Source organism: Mastomys coucha, unplaced genomic scaffold, assembly GCF_008632895.1.
Source record: "Mastomys coucha isolate ucsf_1 unplaced genomic scaffold, UCSF_Mcou_1 pScaffold21, whole genome shotgun sequence".
Lineage (NCBI taxonomy): Eukaryota > Metazoa > Chordata > Mammalia > Rodentia > Muridae > Mastomys > Mastomys coucha.
Window position 1 is genome coordinate 102,143,543 of NW_022196904.1, and position 19,392 is coordinate 102,162,934.

The 19,392-nt window shown below is 46.6% G+C and overlaps 1 protein-coding gene across 6 annotated transcripts in view; it reads left to right on the plus strand.

Annotated features, from left to right (window-relative positions):
• Arntl (aryl hydrocarbon receptor nuclear translocator like) overlaps window positions 1–19,392 on the plus strand; it is a 100,397-nt gene that overhangs the window by 64,147 nt on the left and 16,858 nt on the right. For 5 of the 6 annotated variants that reach the window (XM_031387929.1, XM_031387930.1, XM_031387927.1 and 2 more), the window contains 9 exons: window positions 1,065–1,190; window positions 2,231–2,383; window positions 4,608–4,646; window positions 4,873–4,914; window positions 6,220–6,377; window positions 8,535–8,614; window positions 12,792–12,884; window positions 14,119–14,236; window positions 16,473–16,622. In XM_031387929.1, coding sequence (XP_031243789.1) covers window positions 2,244–2,383; window positions 4,608–4,646; window positions 4,873–4,914; window positions 6,220–6,377; window positions 8,535–8,614; window positions 12,792–12,884; window positions 14,119–14,236; window positions 16,473–16,622 — 820 coding nt within the window. In that variant the 5' untranslated portion in view covers window positions 1,065–1,190; window positions 2,231–2,243. Of the gene's footprint in view, window positions 1–1,064; window positions 1,191–2,230; window positions 2,384–2,747; window positions 3,093–4,607; window positions 4,647–4,872; window positions 4,915–6,219; window positions 6,378–8,534; window positions 8,615–12,791; window positions 12,885–14,118; window positions 14,237–16,472; window positions 16,623–19,392 lie in introns of those variants that run through there. The other variant, XM_031387931.1, reaches the window with a different exon arrangement.

The following is a 19,392-nucleotide window of genomic DNA, read 5'->3' on the forward strand; positions in this document are numbered from 1 at the left end:
AGAGATAGCTCAGAAGCTCAGAGTCCTAGCTGTCCTTCCAGAGGACTAGAGTTCAATTCCCAGCACCCACACAATGGCTCTCAGCCCACTGTGACTCCAGATCCAAGGAATGTAATGCCTCTTTCTGGCATCAGTGGGCACTAGGTACATAAGTGGGTGTACAGACACATACATGCAGCAAAACACTCACCCACATAAAATAAAGTAAAATTAAATTAAATTTTAAAGAATCCTGATCTGGGTTAGATTATATGGAGAAACCAAGAGAAAAACTAGAGACATAAAATGGACCAGTAGGAACGCAGTGTCCCAAACAGCAGCAGTACTCACTCAGGCTGATAGACAGATGTGTGTGTTGGCCACCATCTGACTTACAGAAGCCTAGCTGGCAGGGCTGGGAGTGTGGCTCAGTGGTAAGGCACCTGACAGCATGCATGAGGCCTTAGCTTCAGACTCCAGTACTGGGGTAGGGGCGGGATGGGAAGAAGAGAGAAAAAAAGGAGGAAAATTATCACCTAAAGTGAGAACGAGGGGGATGTTAGAAATTGGACAGGAGAGACAACAGGATGTGGTGTGTGTTGTATCCCTCCCGTCCCCCCCATCCCCACCTCCCCTAAGCCCCCAACACTGGCCAGGAATGTGAAGGAAGGCTGGTAGTCCTGCAGGCCTCTTGAAGTGTACTTTTTCTCAAGTTCACGGTTGAACACCAGGCGGAAGGCATGTGGTGGAGAGATGGGGACCAAGTACAGACGTCTGGGGAGACAAATGCCTACAGAGGGATGAGCAAACATCAGTAATGAGGAAAACAGCAGAAAACAGTGAGACTTTGAGACTGGCAGGAGCTCTTTAAAGGAGAGTAATGACCAGATCTGCCTACTAGCTGTCCTGCTTTTAGAAATTAATTCTAAGAGGTTACAAATGGAGACACAGGCATAGTTAAGATGGAGATTCCAGAAGTGTGAGTAAAAGCTGGCTTTGGCCTGCTTGGAGGGGCTTCTTAGTAGCCTGAGGGCAAAATAGTGACTTTGGGAAACAGTTCTCACCCTTACCCTCTTGTTTTGCAGATGTGGGAATTTGGGCCCAGAGGGTGGGAGTGACAGCCCCAGTCAAATCCTGTGGACCTTTGAGCCCTTGGAGGCCCACTGGGCAACCCCTCTTCACCAGGGATTGAAGTTAGAGCCCCTTGCAAGGTACTTATGACCTTTTTTTTTTTTTAACACTATGCTTATAAAATATGAACTTGGGAAATGGCTTGTACTTTCATTTGTGATGTCTTTATTTAATTATACAAGCGGATGCTGGGACCAAAGGGGCAGGTGGGGGCAGGGTGGGGTAGTGAAGACTTGGCAGGCCTTGCTTGATCAAGAAGAGAGAGGAACCATATTATCTTAACTCCACAGTAGGACTTATGCTTTCTTTTGGAGAGGAATGGCAATTGACTCCTGGACCTTACTAGTGTAGCCCAGGATGGTTTTGAACTCATGATCCTCCTGCTTCTGCTCCCCCCAAGAGCAATGTGTGTGCCACCATGCCCAGCTATCTATATACCTCTTGTATTTTGTGCTTTTTCACAACTTTTTAAAAACAAAAATCATAACAAAAGCACAAACATCCTTATGATTCATGTTTGTCTCACTGGTTACATACTTGTTAATCAGAAGGAAATGAAATGGCCTGTGTCTGAGTGTATGTGGGACATTGGGTCACCTCCCCAAGTCTCTGCCTGGCTTATTCTTGCCCCGGTGTAGGTCCTAGAAGCCACTAAACTTCTCTGGGCACAGAGACTCTTGCACAAAGGTGTAGTGTCTTCACAGATTACAAATTAAAACTCTCAAAACAAGTGTGATGCTTTTCCCACTTGCCCGCCTGTCTGCCTCTTCTGGGCTGCCCAGTTGGGGGATGCTGTTGCAGTGAGCCCGACCCATGTCCTCAGTGCCACCCAGCCCCTGCACTATCACAGAAGAACATATTGAAATAACTCTCCCAGGGCATGTGAGATGGCTCATGCTGCCTTTCCAGAGGACCAAGTTCAGTTCCCAACACTCATGTCAGGCGGCTCACGACTGCTTACAACTCTAGCTTTAGTGGGAACAGAAGCCTTATGCTTCCACAGGCACCACATTCAGGTTCACATGCCCACACACATGCACATAATTGAAAATAAAGCAAATTTTTTAAAAATAAAGTATTTAAAAAGAAGTAAGTGTTCTCTTGTAATCAATCCTTCTAGCACCTTCCTTCCAATGGCGGACCAGAGAATGGATATTTCCTCCACAATCAGTGACTTCATGTCTCCGGGCCCCACCGATCTGCTCTCCGGTTCCCTGGGCACCAGTGGTGTGGACTGCAATCGCAAGAGGAAAGGCAGTGCCACTGACTACCAGTAAGACCCCTGGGACCGTCGACTTATGCCAGTGCATGGGCATGGAGCACCTGCCTACAGCTGCCATTGTTCCTGGAGGAAGGGGTGGGCAGCTAAGGTCCCCTCCAAGTGCTGCACATTTGATCTTAGCTTCATCTGCTCCTAAATGGCCAGCACTGCAGAGGTGTTTATGTCACTTACTGTTCCCAGATTATATTATGTCACAGGAAAACAGGAGCCTTGAAGCCGGGACCTGGCTTTCTTTCACTCCTTTGAGTAGGAGATCTCAGTCTGGAAATCTGTCAGGGAGAGCTCCCCTCAACCTCTTAAGGAAGGAGTAGAGGCCAGCCAGCGTGTCACCAGCTTACAGACATTGACACTATTTAAATTAGCATGTACCTGCCTTGTTAAGTAGTCTTTCTGTTTCTCTTTAGACTTGATGACTTTGCTTTTGAGTAAGAACATTTTCCTACTCACTCCCCACACCCCTGCCCCATAGTCTGCTAGAGAGGGAGGCCGGGTAGAATGGTTGTCAGAGGCAGGTTTCGGTTTGCTGAGGCAGCTGTGTGGGGTCGAAGAGCTTTTCTTTTGTTGAATTAAGTGGAAAAAAAAAATCTCTGAGGAGGTAGACCCCGTAGCAGATGTCCTTTCTGCTGAAGTCCACAGGTCGGATGTGGGGAGCACAGAGGCTGGAGCTCAGACGCCCCCTAGGAGATGCTAAGATTAATGTGTAAGTCGTCCCAGATCATTGAGAGTTACTTACTGCCAGGGGATGGAGAGTGAACACAAGGCCCATGGGGCTTCTGCCGTAGCGCTCATTCCCCAACACAGACCAGGGCATTTTTTGTTTTGTTTTGTTTTTTGTTTTTTGAGACAGGGTTTCTCTGTATAGCCCTGGCTGTCCTGGAACTCACTCTGTAGACCAGGCTAGCCTTGAACTCAGAAATCCACCTGCCTCTGCCTCCCCAAGTGCTGGGATTAAAGGCATGCACCACCACTGCCCGGCTAGACCAGGGCATTTTTATAAAGCTTTGTCTGGGCAGATGCTGACAGAGCCAACATCTTCTAAGATTTCTATTTAGACCTATGATTTCCAGCCTCCTCATCACCCAGTAACCTTCAAGTTTCTCTTGTGTACCCCAGTTTTGCAAAGTTTTGCCAATTACCTTCTAGAATTCATAGTTCTGCCCTCCTCTAGTTTTCCTATGTTAATATCATCAGCTTCCTCTCACCTGGGGCTGAGCTTGACCACAGCAGTAGACACAATTGCAGGTGCAAAGGAGGCACATTTGCCCTATAACCTTTGTGACTCCCCCCAAGTCCCAGGACTAGCAGGAGAAGTGGCCTATGAAGATGCCCAAAGTGTCTGGTTGGAGCTGCTGTTTTAGAATGCCCTTAATGAATCCCACATTCCAGAAAGCAGTTTGTATTATTTGAAGAAGCACAGTCCTTTCCTTAGGAGACCTGGGAGAGGGGAGCGATGTCCATGAGGCAGTCACTGCCTTCTTGATGAGTGTTGGAGTTGGACAAGGGAGCAGGCTGGAACTCTTCCCTCTGGGGATTTCTGTCTGTGTTTACTGAACCACAAAATGCCACGAAACTCAGGGCTTCTGGGGTCTGTGAAAGGGAAGCAGGCCCTGCTATGACTCCAGGACCCTCTGTTACTTGTCTTCATCTTAATTTCTTGAGCCTGGGGCTATCTACTTGGCCCAGGAGCAGCCTGCAGCGGCAACACCTTTGAGTTGCTCCCTGGGGCCCTTGCTCTGTTCTTGACTGACTGGCTGTCAGTGCTTTCACGAGCCCCTCCTCCCCCACCCACACCCCCAGCAAATAGACTCATGCAGCAGTATCTTTGGTGTTTGGTATCTTTTGAAATAGAGTAAGCTTCGTCTATCATTTATCCAGAACAGCCAAGGAATGAGGTGGCACAGATGTCTGGCTACTCTGGTTAACTCAGAGTCTCCATAAACATTGTAGACTCCCAGTTCTCAAACAGTCATAATATAAACTAGTTTATTTAACATATACGCCCTATGGAGACTATTAATAACTTTTGTTTGGTAATGTGGAGTGCCAGTCTAGTCTTTATAGTAATGTCTACTTGATTGTGCTTGCTCATGTTACTATTATACATGTTTCTCTATCATGGCTATTTGAGCTTTCTAGATAAATGAGAGCCTTCTATATGTTGATAAGTTATGTCCTACAGCTGTATTGACTAGGTCATCTCTTCTTGCTTTTGCAGAGAAAGTATGGACACAGACAAAGATGACCCTCATGGAAGGTACCTAGTAACTTAAACTTCAGTTATCTTGTAGCCATTCTCTTGGCACAGTGAATGTGAGCTCAAGACTGTCCCTCTATCCCCTGTCTCTAGCGTGGTTAATAACCAAGAATCCTTGTGTGTCTGTGGAGAGGCATCAGGGGTCAGGCCGGGAGAAAACAGAAATCTGTTAACTCCGCCAGTCCTATCTAGGGGATTGAATTTTATCTCTTGCCCTCCTCTCCAGGTTAGAATATGCAGAACACCAAGGAAGGATCAAGAATGCAAGGTAAGTTCAACCTCTGACTGTCAAAAAAAAAAAATTGTACTTTCGGTTGCTTAGGGAGCAGCCGAGGAGGGGTCTGTGGAGTCCTCTCAGGCACCTCAGGAAAATGAGGGGGTGGTAGCAGATTGTAGTTCGTTTAAGCATCTGACCTTTGCTCCCTCCCGGCTATGTTCCCCTACATTGAGCTAGCCTTCACTTGTTGCTGTCTGTGCACATTTAACCGGAAGGAGATTTCGAGGGAGGAAGTCATTCCAAGCTGGTGTTCTCTCCACCCTTCCCAGATGGCTTCTTACTCATTGGGTCTTGAGAAGACATGTGGCTGAGATGCTGTTCCCAGGCAGAGCCTCACCTCTGACAGGAGCCTTTACTGTGCTGCACGTAGCATCTGAAGGCCAGGTCTTGGGCATTCCCACTCCCTAGAGATCTCCTAACTTGGTCCTTGTCCATCACACTTGCTGATACCATTCTGTTGGGTCTTCATGCCCCCTGCCATCACAACTAGGGGTAGTTGAGGTTGTGTTATGGCACACAGACCCAGCAAGCTGTAGATACTGGCTGATCTGAGACTGCTAGCTTCTCCCTTGCAGACAAGCCTATGCAGGTGGCTTGTGGTTCTGTACCTACTTCTGCATTGGTGATGGTACCCTATCAGAGAAGATGGTCAAAAAACATCAGGTGCACATCTGTCAGGGAGAGAACTATAGGGAAGTATCCTCCTACCTAAATAGTCATTCCAGGGGTGGAGTATGATATGACATCTCTCAAAGGAAGCCCAGGGACAGGCCAAAAATCTGTTCTATCTAACTAGGTCCTGGTTGATCTAAGAATGTGTTAGAACTAATTACCTTCACCAGACAGAAGTGACAGCCTCAGCAGGCCACACAGTGGCTGCTCACAGGCTGCAGAGGCACTTGCTGTGGGACCTCAGTGCTCTATGGCTGTTTTGGGTGCTGGGGCTCTACCTCCCTTCTTCCTCCTCCTCTCCGCATCCCCCAAATCTGGTTGTTTAGAATCTGAAGAACAATCAGGAAAAGTAAACAGTTTAGTTTCCTGTGAAAGGACAATTGTCATATTTTTTTTTTTTCCTTAAAAGATGGGGTAAGCATCAAAAACAAGTAAATGAGAAAAAAAAATCAGCTACCTAATTCTGCCTTGTTGATGAGACCATTTGGGGGTGATTTTTAGTCTAAAAGTCTAAATTTCCCACATCAGAGAATATTGGAAGCAGTCACAACTTGGTTATTTTTGTCGATGTTGTTTGATGCTTGCGCACATCTCAAACGAAGTCATTCTTTTTCCCATGTTCAGGGAGGCCCACAGTCAGATTGAAAAGAGGCGTCGGGACAAAATGAACAGTTTCATTGACGAATTGGCTTCTTTGGTACCAACATGCAATGCAATGTCCCGGAAGTTAGATAAACTCACCGTGCTGAGGATGGCTGTTCAGCACATGAAAACCTTGCGAGGTAAGCTTGATCACCTTTAGGCCCTTGCCAACAAATATGACCACTCTTGCCCACACTGTCCCTGACACAAATATTGATTTCTTTCAATGAGTAACCCTAAGTGATATGCCCGCACATCTTGGCAGCAGATAAGGGTGGGGCCGAATCAGGTTATTAATGAGTTGCTGTGGGTAGTACGATGTAATTTGCACTTATTCCTCCCCAGAGCATATAAGCATATGAGCTCAGATTCCTCTTTATGTACATAGCACATGTACATTGACATATTCCTGTCTATCAAAGAGGACAGACACCTCTCATGTCCTTTTGCCTGTGCCTGGATCCCACCCCTTACAATGATCGAAATCAAGAAATGTAGGCACACACAGGGAGGCAGGAAAGAGCCTCCAACAACTTTTAAGAGAAAAACTTACCCTGGCTCCTCTGATGAATGAGTCACAGGTAGAGAGTTTTATCATCAGAAATGAACATTGATGATATTTTCATCTTCTTGGAATTTTCCCGAACTAGATTGACTCTCTGTGAGGGAGGCAGTATTTTCCTTCTTTGCTAAGTGTGGGGAGGGTGAGAAAACAGAGGCAGGAAACTGGAAGCAACTTTATCAAACTGCAGGAGGAATCTGAAATACATCACCCATTTTGGTGAATGTCGTTCCTGGAATTTTCCAGTTAGTCTTGGGCTTTGGGAAAAAATTGGGAAGGTGCTTGGCCCCATATGACCTACATGGTGAGAGGAATACCTTTGTGTCTGTATAAGGTCACTAGAAACAGGAAGTTGCTTTTGTTCTGTCTTTTGATCACTATTCAGAAATACAGGAACATCAAATCTCATGCTTGAAGAGTAATACTGAAAATGTGATTTTAGTGATGAAGAAATGGGTTATAATTAATTGTTAGCACATTGGTAAGAAAATTTCAAGGAATATAGATTAAGACATGTGCCTTGTTAGCTGATGTGAAGAGCATCCTTTCTCATGGTACCCTACATTAAAGGTGGACTTTATCGGAGCCCTGTGCTGGGCTACTCTGCATATTCCTGTCATTTGCAGCTGGCACTTGGCTTTGCTAAGCTATTACTCTTGAGAATTTCAAATCAAAAGCCTTTTAAACAAAAGTCTGGTCCCCCAGTCCTGAGGTTAAATTGTGGATGAGAATAACATGTTCCCCAGGTTGCCATGGTTATTAACTTGCCCAGAGAAGTGGACCCTGGGCCTGGCAGCTTGGATGACTTCTCTAGAATCTGTGAAGTGATCACTTGACAGATTGGGGGACAGCCTGTTCACTCTGGACTTTGGAACCTGCCTGGGAGACTAAAGAGCTGTGGTTTTTTTTGTAGGGTTTTGCTTTTGTGGTTTTTTTTAAAGATTTATTTTATTTTATGTGTATGAGTACACTGTAGCTGTACAGATGACCTTGAGCCATCATGGTGTGGCTGCTGTTGAACTCAGGACCTCTGCCAGCCCCGCTCGCTCTGGCCCCACTTGCTCCAGCGTAATTTACTGCAGCTGTCTTCAGATGTACCAGAAGAGGGTGTCCGATCTCATTATGGGTGGTTGTGAGCCACCATGTGGTTGCTGGGATCTGAACTCAGGACCTTCAGAAGAGCAGTCAGTGCTCTTACCCGCTGAGCCATCTCCTAGCCCTTGCTTCTGTTTTTTTGAACAACATCTCACTATATAGCTCTGGCTAGCTTGAAACTCATTGGATAGACCAGGCTCACCTCAGTCTCAGAGATCTGCCTACCTCTGTCTCCCTAGTGCTGGGGTTGAAGGTGTGAACCACCACACCTTCCAATAACTGAGCCTCTCGTGAGCAGCAATGTTCTCTTTTCAATGAGATTCTTCTTTGGCATGATAGGGTTCTGTCTCAAGCCAGATCCACCAAGTTTTGGTGAGAAAGAGAGAGAGAGAGAGAGAGAGAGAGAGAGAGAGAGAGAGAGAGAGAGAGAGAGAGAGAGAGAGAGAGAGAGAGAGAGAGAGAGAGAGAGAGAGAGAGACAGAGACAGAGACAGTGACAGTCAGAGACAGACAGACAGACAGACAGACAGACAGACACAGACACAGATCCTAGAGGTGGGTTCAGCTCAGGTTACAGGCAGGGGAGGGTGTAATGCTGTCCAAATAGAAAAATCTACCCACTCTTTCTTCTTCTCCCTAAGGTGCCACCAACCCATACACAGAAGCAAACTACAAGCCAACATTTCTATCCGATGACGAACTGAAACACCTAATTCTCAGGGTATGTGGCAGTTACAGGGATCCCTTTACACTGCATTGGTTTCTTACTAAGCTTCAGAGTAAGTATGGCTTGAGGAAGTCTGCCATCTGAACACTGAATGCCCCGGGCCCACTTCCTCTCTTGGTTCCCCCACTTTATCTTGGTTTTGGGCACATTTCACATTCCTTCCACAAAACTGGTCACCTGCTTCTCATGTCACCTTACTTGGGCAGCAGAGGGGAAGTCTGTGGAAGTGTGATTGTCAGCCAGAAAAGGATTTGGTTAGTGAGGGGAGAGGGGAGCTGGAGAGATGGCGCAGTGGTTTAGAGCATTGTTGTGCTTGCAGAGGACCCAGGTTTACTTCCCAGTAGCCACATGGTGGCTCACAACCGTCTGTAACTCTGAAGGTTCTGATGCCCTCTTCTGGCCTTCCCAGACATCAGGCACACATGGTACACATGAATACATGCAGGCAAAACACTCAAACATATGAAATAAAATAAGTAAAATTTTAAAAAGAAGGGGAGTGAGTTCATCAGATTCCTTTCATGGAGAATTTAGAGAGGGTTGATTCTGACAATGGGTGAGACCTTCTCTTCTAACCTAACACAAGCTCCACACCCAAGTCCATCCAGAATTGCCAAAGAGGACATATGAAAGGCATGTGCTCTCACCTCTTGGCCTTCGTGCTCTCTTTGTCTTGCATATCTCTGCAAAGAGACTGCCAAGCTGGCACCATGGGAACTTACAGCTTTCACAGAGGGGGCCTGCTCCAGGCTCTAGCCATGCTACTGGGCAGAGGGAGATGAAATTGAAAGGGGAAGAACCTGCATCCAGAAGCATGCCCTCTGGGATAGAAGAATAGAAAACTGTAACTAAGAGGTAAATGCCCAGTCCTACCCCCACACAACCAGGACCGACATTGCCTGCAGACATAGAGCACTGTAGCCATGTCCTTCAGCAGAAGTTTGCAAAGCCCAGGATGGCTCCCATCTGCTTTCTGCTCCACATGGTCCCAGGCACCTTGTACTGGCCTGTCAGTGAGGGAGGAGCTGCTTCGAGTCAGAAGGTTTCATGTGCGGTGAACAGCCCTGATAGGTAGATAGGGTTCCAGTTCTCATGTGACTGGTTCTGAGTGGCCCCTGTGGAGTTGCCGGGGTGGCTGTGTAAGGCTGCAAGAACCATGCTTTCTTGCTGCTTGCACAACTGGTAAGTGAATACACTAGCTGATTTATCCCATATAGCAGGGGCTATGCCAGCTCTGAGTAGTCAGTAACTTCCATGCTAACTTGTCCTGGTTCTCTGATATGTTGGGGACTGTGAACCCTTACCAATCCCTTAAGTGTCTACCTGCTAAGTAAGAACTTGCATCAACAGAAGGTGGGTTCAATCATATGATGTTTATGTTGTTTTAGGTTTTAGTGGGCGGGGTTACAGGTTCTTCATTCCCCCATTTCTCCCTAGATCCTTTCTCCTTCTTTTACATTCAGGCTATATATATACATGTGCATGTGTATGCATTTTAAATCTGTATTCCACAAAGGAGAGAAAACATGTAATATTTGTCTTTCTGAGTCTGGCTTAACATGATCTCCAATCCCACCTATGGTCCTACTAATCACCTAGTTTTAGTCTCTTTGCAGCTGACTAAAAGATTCCATTACAACAGACACACACACATTTTTTTCCCTTTACGTATTCCATGCATTTCTCCATGAACTGTAGTTCATTAGTTCACTTACTCTACTTTTCTGCAATTTGAACCCTAGACTGACTCTGCCCAGTCACTCACTCACTAGCAACCATATCCCTTGAGAAGGAGCCAACTCTGGCTATCTGCATAGCCTTCCATGATGACAGTGCTCTCACAAAGCTCTGCTCCCCCAGACCCAGCTCCTATGCTTGGCTGTCTGCTTTACAGAGCACAGCACAGTTTGGAGCCTGCAGTGCCAACTGTATCCATGTTGACTCTGCCACCTTCCTGCCCTCCTTAGAAACACTTGGCTCAGATCTCTGGGTCAAGCCCGAGTCTGCCCAGCATCCCCCCACACCCACCCCCAGGCTGTCAGTTACTTTCTTCCCAGGCACCTTTCATGTCACATTCCCACCTTAGCAGAGACCCTGAACACACTTCTGTGAGATATGACTGCCTGCAAGGCAAATGAGGAAGTTATTAATATCCATTTTTTTGACATAATGAGGCTTCCAGCAGATGGTGCTAGGAAAATTACTTCCCCCTCACTGTCATCCTTCACCCTGGCCCAGCTTAGGGACTCAAGTTTCCTGTGGCTGGTGGCTTGACAGGTTCCCATAGTCAATGGATTTGCCCCTCTTGTTCTCACTTTTTACATCGTGGGACAGTTGTCTGCACTGGCCTTTTATATCCTAGGACAGCTGCCCATGCTGGCCTTTTTCTTTCTGGCACTTGAATTTATACCCCAGTTCTTAGAATTAAACTATATTCCAAACGTCTTTCTTTGTAAAAAGAACAGACTTTTTTTTTTTTTTTTTTTTTTAGAATTTGTCAAACTCACAAATGGTACAATCATTAGTAGCAGGTCCTCGTTCCTCTGGGGACCAGTGCAAGCTGTTTTTCCTATGTGCCTTTACTAAGAGTCTTATTCTAGCCCAGGTTGCCCTAGAACTTGTTATGTAGCCCAGGCTGACCTCACATTCTTGCAGTCCTCTTATGCCTCAGACTCCTAGGTGCTGGGATCTGAGACCTGAGCTACCATGCCTGGCTTTCAGAATCTCTCAGGACCCAGGGGAGCAGAGTCTTAATTAAGGACAAGTGCATGAGGGAGCATTCCCCACCACATCACCAAACTCCAACAAGATTGGTGGTCATCCATAAAAGGTCGTTGGTAGGATTCAGACGCATCCACACCAACAGAACTCCTCTCTGTCCCTGTCACCTACCTGCTCCCATCTCTCCACCAGATGCCTTTTTCCCATTCTGGTTTTTGTTGGCACTTTAGAGTTTACCTGTACTTGAACTGAAGAAAGGGTTGAAAGAATTTCATGAGGCAGTTTTGTTTTGTTTTGTTTTGTTTTGTTTTGCGGAAGTGGGACTTGAACCTAGGGCCTAATGCTTGCCATGCAAGCATCTCATCACCACTATTGTTTTGTTTTTCTTACAACACAGATACCTTAGCTTGGATGAAGAGCTAAATGGTTGAGGGCAGTATTTCCTGAACCTGCGTACATTTGAACTATGTTTGTGTGTGTTAGGCAGGGTGGGGGTGGGGGCTACTTAAAGGAACACAAGTGACCCACCCACAGGTAATCAGGCCATCAGCAAAAGTAAAAAAGCCAAAATAACCCAACTTGAGATGTTGAGGCTTGAAGGACTGAAGCACTCCCTATAAACAAGGGTGTTCTAATTCAGGATAGGTGGCAGCAGAGATAATGAAGATGGAATTCTGGTCTTAAATGGTCCTTGCAGGCTTAGATTCTATGTTCTCCATGATGGTGGTTCAAGTTTCATTTCTATCCCTGTGTTAAAATACCATAGCAACATAATGCGAGAAGGAGCCTATTTGGCTCACACTTGCAACTCACCCGGTCCATTATTACAGGCAAGTCAAAGTGGGGGGGGGGGGGATCAGGAACAATGAGAATAAACACATGAATCCTTGCCTGTTTGCTCGCTCTCAGTTTTTCTCCACTCTTACACTATTGAGCCCCTCCCCACACACCTAGGGAATGGTGCTGCTCACTTCGGACTGAGTCCTACTGCATCAGTTAAGAATCCAGACAGTCCACCACAGACATATGCCTACAAGTCAGTCTGAGCTAGACAATTCCTCCTTAAGTCTCCTTTCCTGCATGGTTCTAAGCTGTGTCAGGTTGAGAGCTGAAGTTAACCAGCACAGTGGGGCTGTAATTAGAGCAGTGGAGTGTAATTTGTCTGGCCTGTCATAGAACCAGAAGATTAAATTTAAGCTGAATTCATTCTGAAACAGAGCTTTCTTTAATTGGCATTTTCCCTCTGACCATTAGATGACCATACATAGTCACACTGGAAGGAATCTTGCTGGTCTCACACGGTATTGGCTGTAAGCACCGTCTTCTAACCCCAGTGAAGGTGTCAGTGCATGACCCCATACGTTGGAGACTTAGAAAATGAATCCCTGCTTTACTTTCAGATCATGTGTCCTGACCTGTGATAAATTGATTATCCATTTCTCCTGATTAGGCAGCAGATGGATTTTTGTTTGTCGTAGGATGTGACCGAGGGAAGATCCTCTTTGTCTCCGAGTCTGTCTTCAAGATCCTCAATTATAGCCAGGTAATATTGAGCTCCTGTTAGTGATGGGCAGTCTCATGCCAGTCAGAATAGCACCTAGTTTTTCAGAAGAACTAAAGTATATGGGTCACATGTGAAATCCTTCTTCCAAAATTCTTAACTTCTTAACACAGAAATGAATTTAAACTTAGGAAGAATTTTAACACGTCCTGTATTTCCCCCAACTGGAATGTCTGACTCTGACCCAATCAACAGCTTAAGTTTTCTCCTTGCTATGAAATGAAGATCCCACATCTGTGGACTAGATGGGGAGTGAAGCTGTCTGAAAGGGAGAGAAAGGTAGGCAGGTGACTCAATACCCAAGAATAGGAATCTTGGGAGCTTACCCCAGTGGCCACCTCCCTTTATTTATTCAGTCCAGGATCTCAGTCCGGGAAACCGTGCCTGGCACAGTGGTTGGGTCTTCCCACATCAGCTCACACTGGAGATTACCCCCATTGCCCCAGCACACTCAGATGCCCAGTGCTCCGGGGGATTCTAGATTCTATTAACATTAACTGTCATGTATATGTACATGTTTTTTGTTTTGAATTACCTGTAGGATTAAATAAGAGGAGTATATAAAAGCTTCTAGAATAATCATTTCACCCATTATATCCTCAGAATATGTGTTAATTCATTCGCTCAATTACATCTTGGTAATTGCATGGAAGCCTGGTAGGCAGAAGTTTTTAGTCAAAATGCCATTTCTATAAATGAGAATTCATGTAAATTTAGCTTTTCCAAGATGTTTTGCTTTTTAATTTTTCTTCTCAGGGCACTCCTAAAGGGAAGTCTGTTATCTCTGTTAGCAGACACAGGTGTTGAAGGCACACCAAGATAGGACTAGGATAGTTGGACACTTACCGTAGTACCCAGGTGGCTGAGGCAGAAGGAGACACAGGCAACATGGGGCCAACCAGAGAAATTCTTTGTCAAAACAAACAATACCCCCTCAAAAATGAACAAAGGGGTGCAATGTCAGAGTTGGAGATAGCCCATTCTCTGTAGCTTTTTCTTTTAATGTCTACTGGGCATTCAGGAGTGTTGGACCAATGTTTCTTCCAGGTGTGTCTATCCAGGTAAAAGTCTGGGTGTGTGGCAGGGTTCCATAAATGCTTGAGATGGTCAGGGTTCAGAAGGCAGAGTAGAGGCCAGGGCTGTATGGCCTGGGAATGCTCCTGTACCTTGTGTATCTCAGCTGTGCTGACCGTCCATTCATGTGTCATCCCCACAGAATGACCTTATTGGCCAGAGCTTGTTTGACTACCTGCATCCAAAAGATATTGCCAAAGTTAAGGAACAGCTATCTTCCTCGGACACTGCGCCCCGGGAGCGACTCATTGATGCCAAGAGTGAGTGCAGGGGAGGCTGTGTGTTTTCTCCTCATCTCTGCCCCCCCCCCCCACCCGCCATGCCGCTTAGACACTGCCTCACCACTGCGCAGGAACAGAGACAGGTTCCTGTGGCCCAGCCTTTCCATTCTTACCTCTCTGCCTTATTTCTCCATTACAGCTGCAGGCTGCGGCTAACTGGACTTATTTATGTTCACTTGTGTTTGTTAACATTGTGGACTACCTAAAGAAGAGAGGTTTCAATGGCCAAACAGTGCAAGGAAGAGCCACTTTGACTAGATTCTGTCTGATTTCTGGTTAATTTCCCCCTCTCCGCCCCCCCGGAATCTATAACTTTCTAATAGCATGTTCTTAAGTTGAAAAGGCTCACACTGTCCTGTTCTCTCTCTCTCTCTCTCTCTCTCTCTCTCTCTCTCTCTCTCTCTCTCTCTCTCTCTCTCTGAGTTGCACTTATGCCAGTGTTTCTTGGCTCCTTACAAGGCTCTTTACTTCCTGCAGCCTAGGATCAGCATTTTTCTGGCCCCAGCCCTTGTCCCCCACAGCCATTGCCAAGCCAAGACCCAGGAGCTGGCCCTGTCATTGGCTAGGTGTACATCCTGCCTCCACCATTCACTGGGTGTATGGCCATGAGGAAATTCACCTCTCTGTGCCTCAGTTTCCTCACCTATAAAACATAGTATGTCATTGGGTTGTTGAAAAGTTCCACGATGTCGATTTGCTAGACAGAGAATGTATGTAGACGGTTCCTAGCATGGGGCAAGTGTGGCACTATTGTTGGATCTGCTTGAGCTCAGGGCAGCTGGCAAAATGGCTTTCTTGTGGCTCAGTCCTCCATGTTGATTGGTGATGGAGATGGTGTCAGAGAACTCCCTTCAGGTCATCTTTCAGGAAGTTGCACTTCTCTGTGAAAGCAGACATTAGCCCTGATGCCCGTTGCCCTCTGTAGGCTGGCTTCAGCACCTTCCAGTGACCGAAGGAGAAATAGATGGATGGCATTTTGTCCTTGAGGCTCTTCCCACATGGTCAGGAGTCAGTGACATGGGCAGCACACTGCAGGATGGCTGCAGCTAATAGCAGTAGTGCCAAGCGTGGGGCATGAGCAAACCTTACATGTGCATGAGGACGGGCACCACTGAGCCTGTATCAGCTGAGGTGTGCTTGAAAAGATGAGCCATTGTGTGCCTTTTCAGCAAAATGTGCAGGGAGAGAGATACAGTTAAGGGCACTGAACCAATGTGGCAGGCTGGGGCTGGCATTCTAGAGACGTTAACAGAGCCAGTTTGGAAAAGGCAGTGAGTGGGGAGAGGATCCCTGGACAGTGGCCACTGCTTGGCATGGCTGCGGCACTCCCCCAGTGGTGTCTATAGTCCCAGCTTCCACAGACATGAGGAATGTAAGAGGCATGCGTGGCAAAGTCACCCAGGAGCTTTCAATAGCCTTGTCTACCTGCAGATAGTAAATTCACAGACCAGCCCAGGAGAACAAAATGGCAGCTTGATACAGTGCTTACCAAATGTGTCAAAGGCTCAGGGTTCCATCCACATGCCAAAACCACAAGTCTGAACACAAGCCTGTCTAGTTTGGGGTGTTGGGTAGCCCCATGATTCAAAAGCAAGAATAAATGCAAAGCTAATTATAACACCACACCTAACACAATCCATCTAAAATACTATGTTGATGTAAGTATTACTAAAGATTTAAAGTTCTTTAATGTTTCTTGGTGCTGCCTCTGAAATCCTGCATGTACTTTACTCTACCCTTTTCAGTTCAGAAAAGCCATATTCCATGTTCAGTCACAGGGAGCACACATCCAGAATGGGATCGACTGATCAGGGCCCCCCAAGGGATTCTGGCTCCAGTTAAGCTGAAATTTCAAGGCAATTCTTTCCCCTACCCCCACCCCCACGCCAGTATCTCAATCCTGTGAATCCTTTGGGTAGGACCCCAGACTGTTAGCTGGAAAGCAAGTGTCTGCCACTTGGCACTGATTATTAAGTTTCCCTGTTACCAACCTCTCTTGGTATGCCTCCATTTCCCTTTGCTGTTTCTTTTCATACCCCAGACAACTCAAGCCACCTGTGTGCTACTGTAGTTCTTATCCATCTGTAACCATTCCCACATGAGCATGGCGTCCCGAGAAAGAACAGTGAGGCTGTAAGGGCTGTGTTGAGGCCACACTGCCCCTCCTGACAGACAGTTCTGCCCTCATTTCACCACATTCTGTGTTGATTTGCAGCTGGACTTCCGGTTAAAACGGACATAACCCCTGGGCCCTCCCGATTATGCTCTGGAGCTCGCCGCTCTTTCTTCTGTAGGATGAAGTGCAACAGGCCTTCAGTAAAGGTGGAAGATAAGGACTTCGCCTCCACCTGTTCAAAGAAAAAAGGTACAGTTAACAGCTGTTAGGGAGGCTTACCTTGAGTCAGGGCTTTTTAGCTCTCCAGAGCAGCTGCTCCCTAGCCTGCAGCTGCTCCACAGCCCACTGCTGCTCTATAGCCTGCAGCCAGGGGCCACCTTTCACCTTATAGCCTTGGGCAACTGGAGTGGGGAGGGGGGATGGGGAACTCTGGAGCCCTGGTGTTGTTGCCATGGGGACAGATTTGTGAATAGGCTTTCTGTGTGTAACTCTGTTTATTCTGATGTGGCCTGGGGGGAAAAAAACCTACAGTCAGCCACAGTTCTGTCTCTTGAGTACCCACCCTTCTAGAATCCTCCTGGCCAATTTCTGTAGTGACCTCCTGTGTTGAACTGTTCTTTCTTCTTGCCGAGTTCTTTCTCTCCCTGGCCCTTTGGCTTCCCCTCCTCTCTGCCCTGGGGCCACTCTCCTCTGTCCATATTGATGTGTATATAGGTAATGTTGCCTGTAGGTCAAAAGCTTGTAAGGTTACTTTTCTACCTCAGCTTTTCTTTTGAACGCCAAGTACCTTCTTAGTAACCCTCAGGGGTGTTTCCAGAGTGGCCGCTTAGGCCCCGACCTGTACCACCTGTTAATATCACTGAAGGGTATTTACCAGAGATTTGTTTTTTTAATTATTTATTTTCATTTGAAAATATTTCACGTATTTGAATGCTCCGTTTGTGTGTAATATCTGTGTATAATGTGCTGCCTGGTACCCAGAGAGGCCAGAAGAGGGCATTAAATCCCCTAAAACTGGCCTCACAGGTATGGGTACAGATGTGAGCACCAAAAGAGTACTCACAACCAAGCCCAGCTCTCCTGCAAGAGCAGCAAGTGCTCTTAAGCACTGAGTTGTTTCTCCAGTCGTGGAACCAGACATTTTAGGACGGAAGCTTAGGCTCCAGCAGCTGCAACAAGCTAGGATAGGCCACTTGTCCCATTAGAGAGACAGGTGAGGGTGACAGAGAGAGATGTCTTCAGTGTAGCCACTTACGGAATCGGAACAGATAAAAGGGTCCCTGGCCCCAAGTCTGTCTGTGGGAGAACTGACCTATGCTTTAGGATGAAACGGAGGAATAATTGGAGCAAGGGGCACACCTCATTCCAGCTGTAGTCTGGGTGTGGTCTGGCTGAACACTGTCTCAGCTCAGTTCCTAAACATTGGGCCAAATCCATCCTTACTGTGATGTGAAGGTACAAGGAAGGTTTGGGACACAGTCGATTCCAGGGTGAAGCCTTGCCCACCTGAGTAACCACCCTCATTTGGGGTAGACTGTTCCCCCACGGTTCATTCTTCTGAAGTCCAGGGTTGATGGCAGGTTCAAGGCAACAATTTACCTCTGTGCCTTTGGCCAAAGTAAAGGAGACAACACACACTGGAGGCAGAGATGCCAGGCTGTCATCCGGCCTTGTTCCTGGTGTGCCCAGTGAAGGGCCCATGTCTCTCAGCCAGAGTGGCTTCCTAGAGCCTGTTTCACCTCAGGAGCCAGCTACCCTCAACTCTTCCCAGGTCTGAGGAAGTCGATGCTATTTATCCACTTTCTGCTTTGCCACAGAGCTGTGGTGTGGTCTTTTAACAATGAATCTTTTAACCCCCTAATCCCACCCTCTCCATTTAAAACTCTTCATTGTTCCCTGCTGCTCTTGAAGAATCATGATAATTAGCATATGATGCAAACTAGGTTCTTGCCACTCTCCAGTACATCTGAGCCACACTACCTTTCCCCTAATGCTGCCAGCTCCTTTCAAGGTCCTCTATACTCTTCTCTACCTTTGATTGGAGTTTCTTTTCTTTTGCTGGGCCACCTTCACCTTCTCCCTGGAGACAGACTGCCTTCTTGGCACCCACAGCCCTTCTTTCAAGCACTTTCCCTGCATTTGGCATGGTTGTATGAAGTCAGCCTCCTTGGCTACCAGGCAACTTGGATTTGGTTTTCTGCTGGTAAAAATGCTCCGTGATGGGCTGCTCAGTGTTGAAGCCCACAGTGTGGTTGTGTCTCAAGTTAAAAAAAAAAAAGCTTTTCTCCTTTCTGATCTGTGTCCTCTTCCCCAAATCAGTGAGTGGCAATGCCACCCTGAAATAGGGGAGCCATCTATATATTCTTGTCGGGCACTCATCCCAAATCCCAGCAGTTCTAAAGGTGTGATCTGATTCCCTATCCCTGTCATTGTTCTCACCATCCCTTGCCATTTTCTGAGTCTGGCTGGTATACCTCTGAGCCCTCTTCCTTCTGGTTTTTACTGTCTTCCATCCCCATAACTGTTGCTATACTATACAAAGCACTTGATTTTGCTGTTTCTACCTTTAAATCCCATCGAAAATCCTCCATTTCCTATCTGCTCAATACATTTGTTAACTAATAGCTCAAGGCCCTTATCTGTCTCCCCTGCCTTTCTCATCTCAGGGCTTCTTTCTCTTTTAGTTATTATGTATGTGTGTGTGTTTGGGGGGGGGGCAGAGAGATAGAGATCGCATGGTGTGTGTATGTGTGTTTATGTATGTGTGAATGTGTGAGTGTGTGTGTGTGCGCGTGTGTGTGTGTGAGAGAGAGACAGAAAGAGAGAGAGATACAGAGAGAGAGAGAGAAAACCTATGGTGTGTATGTGTGTGTGTCTGTAAGAGAGAGGCACACACACACAGAGAATACATAATGTGTGTGTGTGTGTGTGTGAGAGAGAGAAAGAGATAGAAAACCCATGGTGTATATGTGTGAATGTGTGTGTGTGTGTGAGAGAGAGAGAGAGAGAGAGAGAAAGA